The sequence below is a fragment of the Ruditapes philippinarum genome, unplaced genomic scaffold (assembly GCF_026571515.1).
Source record: "Ruditapes philippinarum isolate M1 unplaced genomic scaffold, ASM2657151v2 ctg7190_1_1_1_1, whole genome shotgun sequence".
NCBI lineage: Eukaryota > Metazoa > Mollusca > Bivalvia > Venerida > Veneridae > Ruditapes > Ruditapes philippinarum.
Genome location: NW_026860517.1, coordinates 25,216 through 44,665, shown reverse-complemented (window position 1 = coordinate 44,665; position 19,450 = coordinate 25,216). Strand labels below are relative to the sequence as shown.

Here is a 19,450-nt window from a genome sequence, read left to right as displayed (position 1 = left end):
GGTATAGGGTATATTAAAACAATAAATTTCTGACAAATATTCGTATCAAAAAGAAGTTTTTTTTTTAAAACTTTTTTACCAAAAACCGCTTCATTACCCTAAAGCAACATATACAATCAAGATCATATTTATATTTAATAATAGGCGTTAACATATGAATCGCTCTAATATTTCTATATATCGAGATTACAGTTCCTTTACCAAAGTAACTGAAATGTTGAGTTAGAGTTTTAATAACTAATTTCTTAGTTAGAGTTTTAATAACTCATTTTTTAGTTTATTTCAGTTTAATGATTTGCCTTCAATTTATGACAATTTATCTCTTTGGAGATTATGCTATTAGAAGTTATCGTGTTTCAGATAATGAAAGTGCTGTTTTATTAAATCTATGAACTTGTTCAAACATGTTGTAATTGTTTTGTTATTCATAAAGTTGAATTTATCGAATTATTATTTCTGATATGGTGTAAATGCTAATTTTCGTTGAAATTAAGAAACAAAAGGGGGGGGCATCTGACTACGTTTTATGTTTAATAGCGTAAGGTTTAGCCGTTGTTGTTATCAAGAAGACGATTTTTGGAGTATTTTCTATATAATGAAAAAAAAACAAGTTTGCCCAAGGGCTATAATTTTAACAAACTTGAACTTTTAAATGATGCAGACAAATGCAATATCAATTTAATGTAGAGACAATATCTTGTTATTAGCCATCAACTCTAATGGTTTTATTTTATACATTGTTGAATGCAATACTGGCCGCAATTAGACTAGTATTCAGCTGTAGAAAAATATATTGGGTCAAATATAGACTTTGCACATTTCAAAAATAAACAAAAGGAAAAAATACAACATTTGTTATATCAGAAAACGTTCGTAGAAGGATAAGACACTAAAATTAAGTTGTTTTTTTTTTTTTTTTTTTTCGATCTAAGCATTTTAATTCTTCAGATTTAACTGATAGCTTCGTCTGTTTTGGCGGGAAATATATTCTTATTTACAACAAAAAATAAATAATGCGAAGTTTCTGTTTGTATATATTCGTTGTTGTTGTTGTTGTTGTTGTTGTTGTTGTTGTTTTCGTGTTGATGTAGTGTGCAAACAATTACTACTTTATGTTCTTTGTAAATATTCTATCACGTAACAATTGTTTTATATCAACTGTATCGGAGCTTGGTTCAAACGTCTGAAACCAGTAAATATTCAAATGTTTTATTAATTTAAAAAGAGATAGTCTTAACACCGAATAGAACGCTATTATAGTTTAAAATCTATCAAACTAGAAAACTTGTTTATAAACTTTTTTTCAAAGATGTGTACGTTATCATTATGAAAGATACATAACATACATTTTCATTTCAGTTATGTATTTGAAGATAATGAATATCCTTGAATCAAAGGGTAAACGAGGGATGATCCAGAGTGACCCAAACACATGTGTAGTTTAAATTAATATGTAAAATAATAAATACAAAATCCCTAAAGAAAGCCCAACAGCCTTTTCATGGACGGTACTGGAAAGTGCAAGTTACCTTCTACGCCCCCTAGCACCGGCTTAAGCAGAATTTAACATTTAAACATGAAATAGTAAATTTTGAATTTTGAATCATCCGCAGATGTGTTCATACGGCGGTTATCATGGAACCTTCAATGTGACACTTCAATGTAAACCATACATTAAAAAACACAACGTACAATTAATAAGATATGAGACAACTATAATATATTTAGTATAATGTGCAAACGTGTCATGCGATTCTATAACCATAGTAATACATATGCGGCACACGCAGATTTTGCGACAGTTTTTAGGTTAAATAAATCCTAAGTGAAGATAAAATACACATAAAAACAAAACGCAAAATAAAGCCTCATCAGCTCGATGGTGCTATTATATCAAACGTTAATGTAATCTGAATGTTGCAATTTAATAAAAACAGTATTTATAGTGCGGTGTAACCATTGTTTCTAGCTAAGAAATGGCGTATAATGACTAGCGGAAATCCATATAATATTTAAGTTATGTATATGTAATTGTATTGTACAAATAACATAATAAACGCTTAAGATGGTTAATAAAACTAACTGGGAATATCCAGAGCACAGGGAAGTGAAACAATACCGGTTTTATGACAACTAAAACATTGCAGAAGGGTATAATTCCGCGTAAGACAGTCAGACAGAATATGACATTAATTTCGATTTGTTGCACAGGAAGAAAATGAGTGAGCGCTTTGGCTTCATACATTGAAAACCTTTTTAAGAAAATGTCAAAATATAATAATGTCACTTAAGGTAATTTTGAAATATCATATAATTCTGTATATGTCTTCAATATTCAATCATAAACTATTTAATTACTACAGCAAATCTACATAAGGAGTGTACAGTGTGTCGACAAAATTATTTGCGACTTTGGCTTACTTGTGTTTGAAATTTCTTTAATTCGCTTTATATATTAAACTTTAGGTTTCACACTATCTATAATCTATAACATTAATGTTATGCATACAATATACATAAATTAATACGTATTCTCCTCACATGACGTCGGGTTATGCCATAAATTCATCCATGAAGAAACAACATAGTAAATACTGATCATACACCTCATGAGCTATGTAGAGTAATAGTAAAAATGTCGCATTGAATGACCAGCGACGTTTTAAAGACGTATTTCAACACTATACACATTGCAATGAAAATAACTCAAATTAATTTGAATAAAAACCTGAGTGAACAGATAGTAGTCTGTTTCACATGTCGCCTTTTAGTAAACGGCGTCTAAAACAACTATGCAAGTGACGTTATGAAATGTGCTACGACGTTCGCCGGGTAGGCCGCATTGACAATTTTGTTGTGTATGTAGTTTTTCAATTACTAGTTATTATGGCTTATATATTGTAAAAAGATGCTGGACGTTATTAAATACATGATGGCATTATATTGTTGAACCCTATATCATTTGCGTTTTTATTGATCATCTCTCGTATAATATAAAATCACTGATCTAGTCTGACTTTATTTCAAAATAAACCATTTAATTTCAAGACTTGAACAAAAACGATAATTGGTACGTTTACGGTAAAGATAACAGTAAGTTTACTATTTTTAGCACATTTATTAAAACCGTAACTGTGTTTATCTCATAAAGATGTGTGTTCATGTATATACTCAAATGTATCGGAAGGTCTTACATGAAATAACATATTTCAAAATGTATTTGATGCAAATGATAAAAATACAGTTTCAACAAATTAAATTATTTAATTATACTGCATTTTAAGAATATTCGGATATACAAAAAAGATATTTATCCCAAATAAATTGTTGAATATATTTCTACCTTACTTAATAAAAAGACTTAGTTTAACATTTACAACATACATTAGAAGTAAAATGTGGTTGTTAAGATTTTTGGAAACAAAAACTGTCCGTTTATTATGCAAAACATTCGTACGTTAAATAATCCGGATGATGACGGTACAGGATATTTATAGAACATATGTGCAATTCATTGTCGTCAATTATTAAATAAATGAAAAAACAACAACAAAAAACAAGAAACTATTTTAGATGATAGTGAATGAATTGAGTCTATTAAAAATTGACATAATATTATGGTGAATCATTATTGAATGCAAGCATCCATTGCATAGACCTTTCTGTAGAAAATTAGCGAGTGATCTAGAAACTTTGTCCACATAATGTATTTCACATATGGTAAAATCAATGTACGAGTATATAACTAAGATATATTTAATGTAATAGTTAAACCCTGAGTTGCAAACAAACCTGACACACTATAATTTACCATAAACCAACAATCCTTCCAGCGTGCAAAGTATAACTAGAGTTTGACAGTATCGTAATAAAAATATTGTTGTCAATGAAAAGGCATTGTCATTGTCATTTATTTAACCAAGAGGAACTTAATATTACACAAAATAGACAGTAACAGACTAGAAAATTAGAATAATTATAACAAACCTTAGCAAAGGTTGAAATATTATAATTCTTCTATATATTTTTTTATTTTTCTTGCTGATTTGAAGGTACAGCATGTCCTTCTAAAATACCTTTCGGCATGTGATATGAAAACGATGATTAAGTTAGAATTTCATTTTAGTTAAAGACTTTGAATAAGGAGGACGAACAGCTAAATTATTTGTTCAAATAATGGTGAATTATAATGTTTACGAGTAAATAATTACTAAAACGGTTCATTAAAACTATAACTATGTTCCTATTATTTGCATGAACTTACATGTTATGTATCAGCAGAACTTCACTTAAGATATTTTTTATCAATAAAACATTTGATGAAGATGATAACATATATTGCTTCAGCATTTCTTTTTGCAATCATACTGATTTCCATTTGAAGAACATTATTTGGAGTCAGATAGAAATACCGCTTAAATGTAACCGTAGAATACTTTTTATATGATGGACACAATTTAACATTTAAAACAAACATTTGATAATATGGAATTGTAAAATTTCATGTGAAATGTATATACGTTGATAAAATGATTTGCAAAATTTCCACAACACAATGTATATAAAATCTCATGAAAATAACAATCGCCATGATCGAGCGATATAATTCACTGAATATCTAGATAAAACAATATATTAAAAGAAAGAAAAAATATATTTATTTATTGTTCGGAACTTGGATGCATCTCCTGTGAAACGTTTATAAATAAATCATTTAAATACTATATTACATACTATACTTTTAATACATGAACATGTTTTTATTTGGCAAACGTTTTGCCAGCCACTCTTTATTTGTTTTACTTTAAAAAAACGTCTCTAATTAGAATATCAAGAAACGAACTTTTAGACATGATTTCAAGCATTCAATAGGTCATCTTTATTTCTTGTGGAATCACGTAAACATTGCATTTCCGTATGTGTGTACGCATAAGAGACTAACAATATGAAAACGGCGCAAGTAATAAAATATGTATGTAATTGACCTTGTTTTAAAGATTTCGAAGCATTGGGGTCTAGAAAGAACTTTGCTTAGTTATATATTTATATAATATTCTATTCCGTTCAATCGCATACATATTTAAAAGCGACGGTAATAGTATATTTTCACAATAAAGCAATAAACACATACTGGCCATCTGAATGGTATCCATAGGAATCTTTTCCTAATCCAGATAGAAGATTATTTGGATAGTCATCCGGTACCACACCGATAGCTAAAATGAAATTATATTGTATATGTTATTTTATTGTTAAAGTCAACGAAGAGTCATCCCATTTTATAAGTATTAAAGATCTTTTGGATAGTCATCCGGTACCACACCGATAGCTAGAATGAACTTATATGTATGTGTTATTATATTGTAAAAGTCAATGAAGAGTCATCCCATTTTATAAGTTTTAAACTTAAAATGAGAACAAAATAAATCAATCAATCAAATAATAAATAAAAAAAACAATAAGTAAATAAATTAATTAATTTATAAATAAATAAATAAATAAATGAAACATAAATAAATTAATTAAGTAAACCTTAGATGGTTTACGTATACTGTAAGACACATTTATTTAACGTAATTAATGATTAATTGAATATGTAATAAAAAAAAGATCCACCATGTTCCTTGTAAACTAATCATTTTGATACTTTGATAATCAGAAAAAAAATATTATTAATAAAAAATAAAACAAACTTATATACTTCAAAATGTGCTTGTTATGTATTGATGGCAGATCATAAATCATTTTTCAGAATTTATTTAATTTTACCGATGAAATATGGTGCTATATCAATCATATACAGTTCATATTTTTTAAAAATAAATATGAAATATAATCATGAAAGTGTGCGGAGTCAAAATTCATATTTATTTTAAGGGACGTCTTTCGCCATTTTGTTTGAAAATCTGATAAATACGAAACAACTTTTTGTTGAATTTTGTTTTGAAAACTATCTAGAATTATAGAAAATGGTCAAACTAAGAAAATAAATCCAAACACCAATATCTTTAATTCAGTCGTAAACGCTGTTCAGACGTTTAAAGAGTTGTTTACGTGACGTCATAATGTAGCGCCAAATATCGCATGCAAAACAAGATGCATCTATAAATAATATATTACTGCGCGCTGTACAATTGCAGCAAGCAACCATTTTCTTTGACAATGAAATTAAATAAAAAGGTTATTTTGTCGTTTGTCGTGAAATAATGTATATATTTTCCACCAACATGATACGATGCTACATATTTTCACTCGCCGTCACGGCTCGTGAAAATATGTGGCATTTGTTCATGTTTCGTGCAAATATATTCTATATTTCACTCAAAAGAAAAAATATCCTCTTAGTACTTACAGATGAAAATGAATATTTAACTTAATACTCTTTCATATATTTATATTATAGTATCATATTTCAAAATAACATTCATTTTTGGTTGGTTCATGACGATAAGGTATCGCTGGATTTTAACATAAACATGATATGCTCAAAAGTCTATCTGAAGGTAATGAGGATTTTGACGACTCTTCTTTAATTCCTTAAGCAGTATCATGGTACAAAAACTAATTATGGTTAAACACTTGACTCAAGTTACATTTGATCATCAATAATAGCGTGTAAACTGTTACCTATACCTCCGCCTCTACCAATGCTCACAATCTCGATTTCAAAAATATCTAAATGATCAACTAAGTGGGTGTCAATAAACAGACCAAGGTGACCGCTTGCTTTTTCAACATAACTGAAAAACAATTTTCACTTGTACTTATCCAAATAATACAGTTTTCTTTTAATCACAAGACAATTTTTAACCTATTAAATCTAAATTTCACAAAACATTTTTTACATAATGCATATACATTACAAAGTCCAATGAATTGAAGATATTGCATATAAATTATAAATATTAAGTTATTGTGAAAAAAAATTGTTTTATGTCACCTGATAATGTCTCCGTCAATGATGAGGTTTTTGCAAACAAATTGTCTGTCCAGCAATGGCTGAAAACAAAATTATAACGCGAAATTAGTAATTATTAATTGTATAATTTTTAAATTCAAGACACTTTACATTTACAACATATACTGATATCGTGATATTTAGATTTGTCGTTTGGAAAAATACAAATAAAAGTTGCAAACACACTCAGATAATATAGGGTACTTACTTGATCTGTTGGTGAACATAGAGCCTTTGTCAATGGTGTTGCTCTGTTTGCTTTTACAGTTTCTTCTCTAAGTGCTGATTTATGAAACAAGAAGAGAAGCAAAATAAAATACAGGAGTTTACGAAATTATTATAAAAACGAGAATTAACACAAAGGATAAGAAGCCACTGTATAACATGTATTACATTTAAAAAATCCTTTATATTAACCATAAATGAATATAACAAATGCAACTTCTTAGGACATGTTTTATATTATGAGAATGTTTTATATTAGGCGTTGAATTGATATGACACACATAATAAGTATAAAATGGTTATCTTGTTTGTATCATCAAAACTACTTCGAAAGTTATAAACTTACCTGCACCAGATTCGTTTGGCTTATGCAACACTCCTAGTTGTTTACAAGTTTTCATCAACTGTTCGAGATTACAGTCAGACACGAAGTCGTACATTTCAATCGTATTGTTCGTTTTGATTCTTTCTAGCTGGTTTCGGACGAGATGAAGATTTTGTCTGTATGACAAGGAACTGATGAACATTTTGTAAGGCTGATCAGCTTCTAATTGTAGTGTGTCTCTCATACCATTTGTTTCATCAACTAGGTTTTTATTCTCTTTTTCTAGATTTTCGATCTTTTTCATGTCTGCTGCCATGATATCATCTCCATATTTCAGCATTTCATCAGACAGTTTCGTGATATGTGCAATCATTTCATCCCGGAATGATTTGACGTCAAGAGCAAATTTTTTGTTGACATCTTTTACATGGTCCTTGTTGCTTCTGATGCGTCCTAATATAGTTTCTGCTTCATCGTCAAACTTCTCTATGTCCTTCTTAATTTTTGTGAACTCTTTACTGTCTTTATATCCATCGATGTGTTCAAGTATATACTCCACTTTACAGGTTTTATGGGACATTACCATACAATCGCCACAACCTACTTGGTCATGTTCGGGACAGAAAAACTTAATATCTTCGTTGAGATGTTTTATACAATTATCGAATTTTGGTGTTTCTTTGCTTTTTGATCTAGCCTCGACTGATTGGACAAGCTTATGTCCCTGGTTAAGCTTGAATTGTTTGTGTGTATCAAAACATCTTTGACACATTTCTTCTGCACATTGTGAACAGAAACCATCCGAGTATGTTGACGTCTTAAGTCGCTCACAAGGTTTACAATAATTACGAAGTCTCTTGCCAGATACCTCCATTTTTCAGTTGTTGTATTATCTGAAATTTAGTATTAATCATTTACTTTTTAGAATTGATTGAATAACATATAAAAAATAATGTTAAAAATCATTATTGAATACAAATATAACAATTACTTAGTAACAGTTTAAGCTAAATTATTTTGATAGAATAGAAAATGGTGATATTCTAGCAGAATATTTGTAAACATATTATTTGCATTATTTACCTACTTTAAGTTAACACGCACAGAGTATGAATTTAATTTTGAACGTGTTTGCATGGGCCTTTATATTCTTTATTGATGTGAAACATAGGGGAAACATTCGAGAAGGATACGATATCACGGTTAAATGTACTTGCGATATCACGGTTAAATGTACTTGCCTAATTTTGAGACCCTAAAGTAAAAGCTTAGTATATCATCCTTAACTTTTAAGCGGGTTTACACATATGTTAATGCATGCGTGGATGTTATTCACGAATATTAAAACGTGTTTAGTTGATTTTTTTCAGGGTAAGTTACCAACTTTTTTATGTTCATCTAGTTACAGATAGTTGGCTATTTTAGTTCATGTATTTGATATAGAGACAAAATATGCATACTATATCAATCCATTTATAAATAATTTAATTGTCGCGCATTGTATGTATAGGTAAGACTTTAGTAGCATTCCCGTTTATATTTTAGAACACTTGTTTAGAAATGTCATGCTTATATAGTTTTTTATTGAACCGTGTTCTTTTCAAACTATTTAACTGTTGTAATAAAAAAGTAATATAAACATAATGAATGGTTTTTCGTTTGTCTCACGTATAACAGATAGTTACATGTTTCAGTGACAAAACTAGTGATTTAACTCAAATTATTATATTTTAGAACTTCTATAAAAGAAAAATGCACAATCTCTATCGCTGAGAATTTCTAAATAAAACATATTGTCTTTTATACTGTAGTTGATATAGTTTGTAACTTGCGCTTTCTTTAATGATTGCTATTCCTATGATCTTAGAATACATTTAATTAATACAATAATATTATTGACGACTCTTGAGTAACAAAAAGTATCAATCAATGTTACAAATATTAATACTATTTACAAAAACATCTATTCAAAGCAATCAGGTTATAAAGGTCGCTATGTCATTGTCTGTAAAGCCAAATTATACTGTCAACTATGCATATGTTTAGTGGAAACCGGTATTCCATATTTACATCATATTATTGACATCTAAATATATATACAAAACATTACCGTCATATTAACCAATAATTCCGAATCCTTTTGTTTGTATGGACTATCGGATATGTAAGAGTCAAATTCAAAATCATAGTAATAATAATAGGTATGAATATATAGTTTTCATTTTCATCAATAATGAAATCAGATATTTTCAACATGAACTTATTTATCTGTCACACAAATTCCTTGAACTTAAAATGAAAGTCATCAATGTATTTAATTTAGTAATTTATAACATAATACACTCAAACTTTCAGGGAGAAATGTATTATTTTCAAAACGTCGTTATCTGACATTGTATAAGCTTAAGATATTTGGTAAAATATATGAATTTGTTAATCTTTTTGCAAAATGACTCGCTTTTGTCGAACATATCAAATTCGCTCAAATATTGTCTAACTGATACCTATAGATCATTGTTTGATCTGGGTACACATATTCTCGTTTTTCAACATTTATGAATGAAAGGAACTTATATACTCACAACGACAAATATCGTAAATTATAGCATTGATAGTTAAAGACTGATTCAAATCTCAAATAAATGAGCACAAAAACAGTATAGTAAGATTAGTTCAATTTAAATTAATTTGCATTTTGAAATATAATATATGTTCACTATACGTATTACCTTACCTTGACCTTTCATTATTCAACCAAAACCCGATATATTTGAAGATCGAAATGACTTTTACTGTTTCTTTGTATGAATGTTTGAAGCACACTGTTTTTTTAATAAAGTAAATTTTGTTAATTAACTGTTTATATCCTTATCCTTTGAACAAGTTGCTATTTTGTATTGCTTACACTATTTGTCGTAATATTTTCTGGTTGATTAACTTTGATAAAAGTGTATATCTCTGTGTATGACATTTGTGATTTTCAAACAAAAATATAAGAAAGTGAAAGTACATAAATGTTACAATTTATTAACAAATGTGTAAAGATTTCTCATATAACTGAAACATTAAATTTGAGTTTCTTTTCATAATATTTACAAAAATCGTCGAAACACAAGGTAATCTATGTGTAAAGAACATTACTGACGACACTTTTTTCTTGAACTATGTCTTCTGAAATCTACCATAAGAGTTATATACCTGATAACTTAAAACGGCATAATGTACTAATTTCAAAACATTGAAACTGTTTTTTTGTAAAATTTGTGAAATTGAATAAGGACAATTATGTATTTTAATGTTAATCTTACGCTTGAAACTCATAATATATTGTTTCATAACGTAACACAGTCAATATAAATCAAGTAACAAGATTACCATATGCCAACTGGCATTCTCTTTTCATTATTTCAAATTTGCACGATGTTTGCATAAATACAGTTTAAAATGAACGTTGGTAATTGGACAGTTTATATACATGTATGCTGTTTGATGTACGCAATGAAGTACTAAAATAAACCAAATTCCTTCAAATAACTAAAGTGTTTTTCACAAACGTATATGTTCAGGTAGTTAAATGTATCAATGGTATAAAAACGACCTCATGTATTATTATAATAATATTGATTCAATAGGAAGGTGTGTGGTTGAAACAATTTTTTATAAAACTTATTAGCTAAAGATACTTTAGCGAACAGGTTTCATAGTACTGCTAGACCTGTTCGCTGAAGCCAAAAGCTATTTTAATACTGGTAGTTAAATATATTTGGGACACTTCAGTCTATATTTTTGAACACTGAACGTTAGATTGATGAAATAATGCCTCAAAGTTTATCAATGGGTTCACATTTCATAAAATGGGCCGTCATTGCTGACCTCATTATCACGTCACTAACGAGAATTTAGGTTCGGATACCTTTGCATGACATATGGTGACCCGTGACCCAAATGCTATTTTTAATTGAAAACACGTCTTTGCAATAATTATGAAAAACCGTGTATTTATTCAATAACAGACATTGTACCAATAACATGTTGCATTTATATTGTTTTGAGTGATGACTCATGAATTATTTGTTTGTTTTTATATAAAATCATACCATTAATAAAAATAGTGTATGGTCCGTTACTAAAAATAGATGCTAGAATTCCCCAAACTTGAAGTCCCCCGAGATTTCATTTGAAAGCAGACTCCATATTGGTAAACATTCTCTACACATTTCCCTAAAAAAAATAGTTGGGTACACAATGCCATTGAAGTTTAAATAAAAAACAAAAAACAACATGAATTGATTCAAAATTGATTTATTTATCAATTATGTTTTTTATTTGACACACATTTGATTAATAAGGGTAAGTTTAATAGGTTTTTATGTACGGCGCAAACACTGCCAAATTCTGGTAGCCTATGCAAATAGGGTTGACCAATAGCTTTAAAATAAAAGCGACATATAAAGTTATAGAAGTGTCGCCGGGCCGCTCATTCGGGGATATAATGACAACATGGGTCGACAAATTTCAATGGGTTTAATATTGTCATGGAAACATGAAAAGATACGCTCCTGTAATACATGACATGAACAAAACAATATAAATACAATGTCAAAATAGGGGATTAGCAATACATATTCATAATATCAAAGCAATGCACGACAAACATTACATATTATAGATTCAAATACACATGATTACCTGTAGATATATTTTTATATAACTACATAATGGATGTTTAATGTTTCAGCACAAAAATAGCTTGTTTACATTTTCAAAGTATGGCGGATATCACTTGATCGAATGTGATTGGTTAATATGCTCGTGCGGGAAAATCAATACGTTAGGTAGATTACAGGTATAAAAGGGATAACTATTGGTAAATGGCTAATACAGGTGTACGACTACCAGAACTAAAAACTTCCAGGTTGATAAACTATTTTATATTCACGTTGATATTGTTTACCTCTGTGCATCTATGTTATTTTATACAAAATGTTAGAATTTAGGAGTTAAGAATGTAAAATTGTATTGAACAGAAACATATAAACATTAACATAAATAATTTGTAAACTGATTCGAAAGATAAGAAAATGATTATGTCTGCCATTTGAAAGATATTTTCGATCCTTGAAGATCGTTCATCACGACATTATTGTTGTGTATACATTTTAGATTGTATTTTTAGTTTCTTGTATTTGGCCTTTTTCAACATGGTTGGTTCCAGTATTCCTTCGTGAATACTGTATAATCACCCTTAGGATATGTTGCCTGCTTTTTAAATTGGTTTTTTGACGACTTGCCTGTGATATGCAGCCTTCATAACCTCAGATCCCCTTTCAAAATTCATTTTATTTACTTCCGTCCATTGTTTTCTCGTTTAGGACACAATGAACAAGCTCAATCAAACTGAGCCTGCAACATTTTACAATTTTGCCGTGTTGGGCTTTCTTTAGGGATTATGTTTTTCTCTATTTTAACATGTTTACAAAATGAGAATAGGTATGCAAAGTCTGGTGTAAAGTTGACACATAAAAATCGCATCTTTAAAGTTTAATTCTTTGGTATGGTTTAAAGGGGAAAATATAAAAAAAATATGCTTAAACAATTTCCAAAGCAACTTTTAAAGTGATTTCAGAAACTGGTCCAAATGAGCGTTATGTCAAAACAATAAGCTAAGATAATGATATCAGCTTTGTGATATCAGTTTTAATTACAAGTGTACCTTATTAATTTATACGCCAACAAACGACTTTGACGCTGACACACATTCCCCGTAAAGAAAGTATCAAACGCTTTATTTAAGATTGTATTCTTAAATCGTATTTGCACAATTCTTATCCTCATGTAGGCTTATATTTAAAAGCACTTGTTTACATATTTTAATAAATACAATTTTCTGGAGAGAAAAAAAACGAAGAAGAAGAGATATTTGTTAATTTTTTATTGGTAATATTAATCAATAAACCGAACCGACTTTCTATAAAATAACAAAGATAATTTTTCTTCATTTCAACATTGCATTAAATAAAAGTATTTATTTCAAAGTGTGTTATTTAGTTGAAAAAAGTGATAAATAAATCGGAATATTATATGTTGATAAATCTTATCGAAAATATTTGAAATGAAATTGTATCAGCTTAACAGCAAACCATGATCTTCACAAAATGTCCCTAAAATTGTACTTGTAATAAACTAATGTGGAATTCAGGTTTTTATAGTATTCTAAACACAAATAACAATCTGTAAAACAATCTTTAGTGGGTTATTGCCTTTAAATATTGTTGCAATAAATGCCGCAATGTGATACTAGTAACATATGTATATCTCCCTTGCTGATCAATGTATTGATTTACAAATGAGATTTATAATATTTACAAACTAGGTCACACTTATATTGAAGTCTCTTTATGTAGTACAATCGTAATGCATTATCCCAACTCTGAAGTGTGGTATTTAATATTTTATCAAAGCCTTATTCAATACATGCCAAAGCCAGAAAGTTGCTTGTATTCGTGCATGTTTGTGTGCATGTATGCGAGTTTGTGTGTTATTACTTTTTATAACTGCTAGTGCCTATGTAGTGATGAAACACAGGAGCAAGAGCAAGAGCCGACAAATGTAAAAATATCAGTTTACAAAAAGGCTCAATAGTTTAGGTAAGATGTATTTGCTTATCTAATTGCATCAAATGTTATTTATTGAACTCTTCAAATGTAAATATGTTCATACAACATATATTAACCCGAAAAAGGTTGTCAATATAGCTAACTAAACATTGAGTGTATTTATACATTACGATATACCATTATAAGAGTATGCTACTCATTGCGGCTCTTCAAATGGTGATATGTTCATACAACAGTTTTATTGTATTAACCCGTAAAAATATGTTGCACATATCTATGTAAACATTGAGTGTAATTTACCCCTATACAATATCATTAAAATAGTCTGATTTAACATCCCAGAGAGCCGCCCAATATGAATGGAATGTTTGTTTGTTTGGGTTTTATGTCACACCCACACATCATACGTCTAATAGCATTGTTCGAGCTTTAACCTTGGAGGAAGAACTCAGGTGCCCTTCCGTGCATTATGTCAGACACAAAACTTGCATCTGAGTAGAACCACCGATGTTTCGTAAGCTACATGGATAGCTTCCACACAGGAGCAACACAATATAATACATGTCATATATTTTTCATCAACAGTTTTTGTTTGTAACAGATATTATTATTCATACTAAACTTGTAAACAATTTTGCCAATAATGATCACGTTTTAGTCTTAAACAGAAACTATTGTTTTTCCTCAAGTTTAATAATTTGAACAGGTTATTATAACTGTCAACTGCATAACAATGCATAGCTTCCTAACCCCGACACATTTTAAAGTTGGTGGTTTAATCAATCGTTATTGAAATAAAGATCAGAGAAGGGATCTACCAATTGAGAGCCCTTGAATTATACTCACATACGGTGGACTTTTTATGGCAAACACAATTTATCACACACCCAGATTCGTATTGTAATGAAATACGCGTTGAATATTAATTGTATGATTTAATAATAATTGTTTGATTTTCATAATAATTATCTAGTGCCTAAAATCATTATTTATTTGCTAAACATGTACATGAAATATGGTACCTGATATCTTTAAATTTTTATTGAATCAAAACTAAATGGTATAATTTTATATGTAACATATGCAAGCAATAAACATTTAATTAACAATTTTTAAGGCTATGAAATACTCCGACAAATAATTTACAATTTGGGTAAGTAACATTTGTATATATTAAATATTTTAAATCTTTCGAGTAGAAAAAAAAAACATTTAACTTGTTAAGTAAGTTAGTGTATTCGTTTTAAAATAATCAATATTGAAACCTAAAGAGTTTCATTTTTTCTCTAAAATTACGAGTTCTTCTAATTTGAAAAGTTCAGAAAAGAAAAGCGTCCATTCATACTAAATTAACGATACATTTAAAGTATGGCCAAGCTTATGCATTACCTCTGCTTTAAATTAGGCTAAACTTCTGTTAACTGCATTAGAACATTGGGCCGTGGGTTCAAACCTCAGATTGGTCAATTTGTTTTTTCTTCTTTTTGTTCTTTTGACATTATTTTTGTATTTTTTATATCCCGTTTGGAGAGAAAAAACAATTTAATTTCATAATTAATATAGTTTTTATTGCTAAACCTTATACTTTATTTAGCAGATATGGTACCTGATATTATCAAAATTTTAATCAAATCAAAACAACAAGGTAAAATAATTTAATATTTTACAAGATCAAGCAATTAACTTTCGAAACCATGAAAACAGCCCCTCACTTTTGTAGATGTTAGGGACATTTTGAATAGCTCTCTAATTAGGAAAATGGTCAAAGACATTTTAACATTGGTGTGGTAGGGAAACATTTTTATACCTATTTTACATGTTTTGAGAAACAATTACTTTGTATGTGTGAATTGTTAGCTGAATGTTACTAGTATAACACAAATTCATTGGAAAACTGTTTTCATAAAGATGATATTGTAGATTATTAAAAGGTTCATCTTTTCTGAAAAGATTATAATATGAATACTTAAGTTATACACATTAACCGTACGGTAAAGTTGCTCAAACTTTTCATACAGGTATCATTTAAGGCATAAAACTGATCTATCTTGTCATTTTTGTAGTTCCTTATAGTGCACATTTGGGTGGTCATACCTTAATTTAGTAATTGACACTGGTTTATCTTATCAATTTTCCAATCGCCGATCCTGCCTTATAGAAGTGATAATTTATATTTCATGTTTGGAAAGGTTAGTTCTTAGAACCCTGTTGTTTGTTTGTGTACGACCTTAACTAATGACCATATCTTAGTACTGGAGATTATCACAACAATACAAATAAGCGACGTTAGATATCACCAATCGGCATGTTATTGTATCATCTAATGCTAGAGTTCAAACGCATCCATTTAATCCTAACCGAACGATTACATTTTGATTTATTTATTTATATTCACAAACAACAAACATATAGGTCTTGCGTATGCTAGTTCTTTCTATTTGATCAAAACTTTTATTTGATTTTATTGATAATCATGCTTAAAATGTCCTTTTAGTTTACGTACAATGTGACTTTTATTATGTTTTATGACATGTTGTTTATCACCTCTTAAACTGTTACATTTATAAATTGATTTTTCTTTTATGTGTAGCTATCTCTATAAATGTGTATCCCTCGAATGTTTTGATCATATATTCGTACAAGAACACTTACAACTTGCCAAAGAACAACGTGTTTGTATTATTCTACGTGATATGTATATAATTAAGTGTAGATATCTCTTATACATAAAATGTATATCCCCTTAACGTTTGGACCATATTTTCGTACAAGAACATTGATAACTGAGTTTGCATAATAATATATTAGATGTATATAATTATATTGAACTTAAATTGTTTTCGTTCATGTTAAATAACTAGCTCTTTCAGTTCACACATAAAACACTGATAACTTACCGAAGAATAACGAGTTTGTATTATCATACTAAGTCTTAAGAAGTATATAGTTTTATTGAACTAAAAAAAAAATTATTATCGTGTAATACGCAGCTCTTTCAGTTTGCAAACACAGCAGTTTAATATAATGAGTAAAATAAATATAAAGCTTTTGTTTAGCTACAATTCAGATGCATTAGCTGATAACATTGACATAGTTTACCTGCTTGAAGCTCTTATTATTAAAAGTTGATGATAATCCTCATGAATGAATCACCGAATAAGTTTTTTTTTTGTCAAAAGATATGTGTATGTGGTTACTGATGATAGCGGTACAGAAACTTAAATTGATCAATTTTCCCACTTTTTAAATATATTTACTAATCTACATTTTACTCAGTAATGTATAAATAATTATGTGTTTCGATTTAATTGTATACATGTCTTCTTATAACTATGTAACTTTAATATTTGTAAACGACATGACAACCAATAACCTTCATGAAAGCTTGTATAAAATAAATCTTACCTTATAACTGTAACTTTCTTGTTCGTAAAGTCGTGAACAAATCCGATGATAAAATGTTAAAGATTGGCCGGTATGTAGAGATAACGATTGAAATATACGTTTCTATTACACTTGTAATTTACAGCTTGTTTGTTCTTCGTGTTCTATTTATATCTATCAAAATTTATCAATTTTGTTTGAAGAAGGTTTTAACAACATTAGTAAACTATATATTTTTTGATACGGAGACTATGTCTTTGTTTGTTTGTTAATTTTTTTTGTAGTTATTTTTTTTTTTTTTTTGTTAAATGTTTTTAATACGGATATAAGTATGCGGCTATGATTGCGATACTCCTTGAATAATTATACCATGTTATAAAAATCCTTTTTATTTCTGCAACAATTTTACAATGGACAATCAAATTTCGAAACTAAAGATTGTAATTTTACAAATAATAATGTGTCTTTTTACAAATATAGGGCTCTTCCCTGTATAATTTACAGGAAGTTCAACCCAAAACATACGGCCACCGATCGAGAAATACATTGCAACTAGTGAATTCCATATCAAACAGTAACTAACAAAGAAACTAAAGACTGTCAGTAACTCAAAAACAAGGTGTTATAACCTGCATTCCAAAAGGAAACAAAGATAAATCCTACTTGAAAAATTGGAGACCAATTTCACTACTAAATGTATCTTATAAAATTGCATCTTCTTCAATAGCTTTTCGCATAAAAAATATTTTAGGAAAGATCATTAACGATGACCAAACAGGCTTCTTACCCGGAAGACTCATGGCGACAAACATAAGATTAGTTTATGATCTCTTGTTCTACTCGGAAAAGAATAATATACCTGGATTGTTACTATTAATAGATTTTGCAGCTGCTTTTGATACTGTTTCCTGGAAATTTATGCATCAAGTTTTAGAGTTTTTTAATTTTGGACCCTCTGTTAGATCATGGATCAAGCTTTTTTTATACAAATATAGAGTCATGTGTTATTGTTAATGGTCACATGTCAGATTGGTTTCTCGCTACAAAGAGGCTGTCGTCAAGGTGATGCTCTGTCTCTCTACCTGTTCATTCTTTGCGCAGAAATCCTGTCAATATTGATAAGAGATAATAATAATATAAAAGGAATTAGTGTTAATGGTACAGAGTATAAACTCTCTCAATATGCTGATGATACTAGTTTATTCTTAGATGGCACGTCAGAATCATTAAAAAACACAATGTTAACTTTAAAATTTTATGCAAACATTTCAGGCCTTAATATAAATATGGAGAAAACAAAAGTAATTTGGTTTGGGTCAAAAAAATACTGTAGCACAATACTTTGTCCAGAATACAATTTATCATGGGGAGATAACATTTTCACACTGCTTGGAATTAAATTTTCAGTAGATTTATCTAATATAGTTGATATTAATTATGACTCAAAAATTGAGGAAATTAAAAAGTTGTTTGCTTGCTGGTCAAAAAGAGTGTTAACGCCACTCGGCAAATTAGTGGTTATTAAAACCCTTGCTTTGTCAAAATTAAATCATTTGATTTTGAGTATTCCTAACCCACCACTAGCAAAAATAAATATTATCCAGCAAATGTTTTTCAATTTTCTATGGAGTGATTCAAGAGATAAGGTTAAAAGAAATATTATATCACAGGAATACAAGTTTGGAGGGCTTAAGATGGTTGATCTCAAGTGTTTTATGTATAGTTTAAAAGCAACATGGCTAAGAAGACTGTTGACAGTTAATTGTAATTTTTTACATATTGTTAAAAGTGCATGCCCTTTTTTAAATAACATATATAAGTATGGTACAGATTATGCAAGAATACAATTACATCAAGATTTAAATCCTTTTTGGAAAGATGTGCTTTACAGTTTTTATTTAATTTCTTCAAATGTAGAGGTGAATTCTTGTCAGCAAAGTT

At 29.0% G+C, this 19,450-nt stretch overlaps 1 protein-coding gene across 1 annotated transcript; it reads right to left on the bottom strand.

The window, feature by feature from the left end:
- Positions 1–5,131: 5,131 nt before the first annotated feature.
- Positions 5,132–8,382, bottom strand: LOC132760452 (E3 ubiquitin-protein ligase TRIM33-like; the record flags this gene model as incomplete). Its single annotated transcript, XM_060752424.1, has 5 exons — positions 7,530–8,382; positions 7,167–7,240; positions 6,941–6,999; positions 6,628–6,740; positions 5,132–5,216 (listed from the first exon to the last, which is right to left on the bottom strand). Coding segments are annotated over exons 1-5 (1,184 nt in total), but the record flags the coding sequence as incomplete, so codon positions are not given.
- Between the last annotated feature and the right edge of the window lie 11,068 nt (positions 8,383–19,450).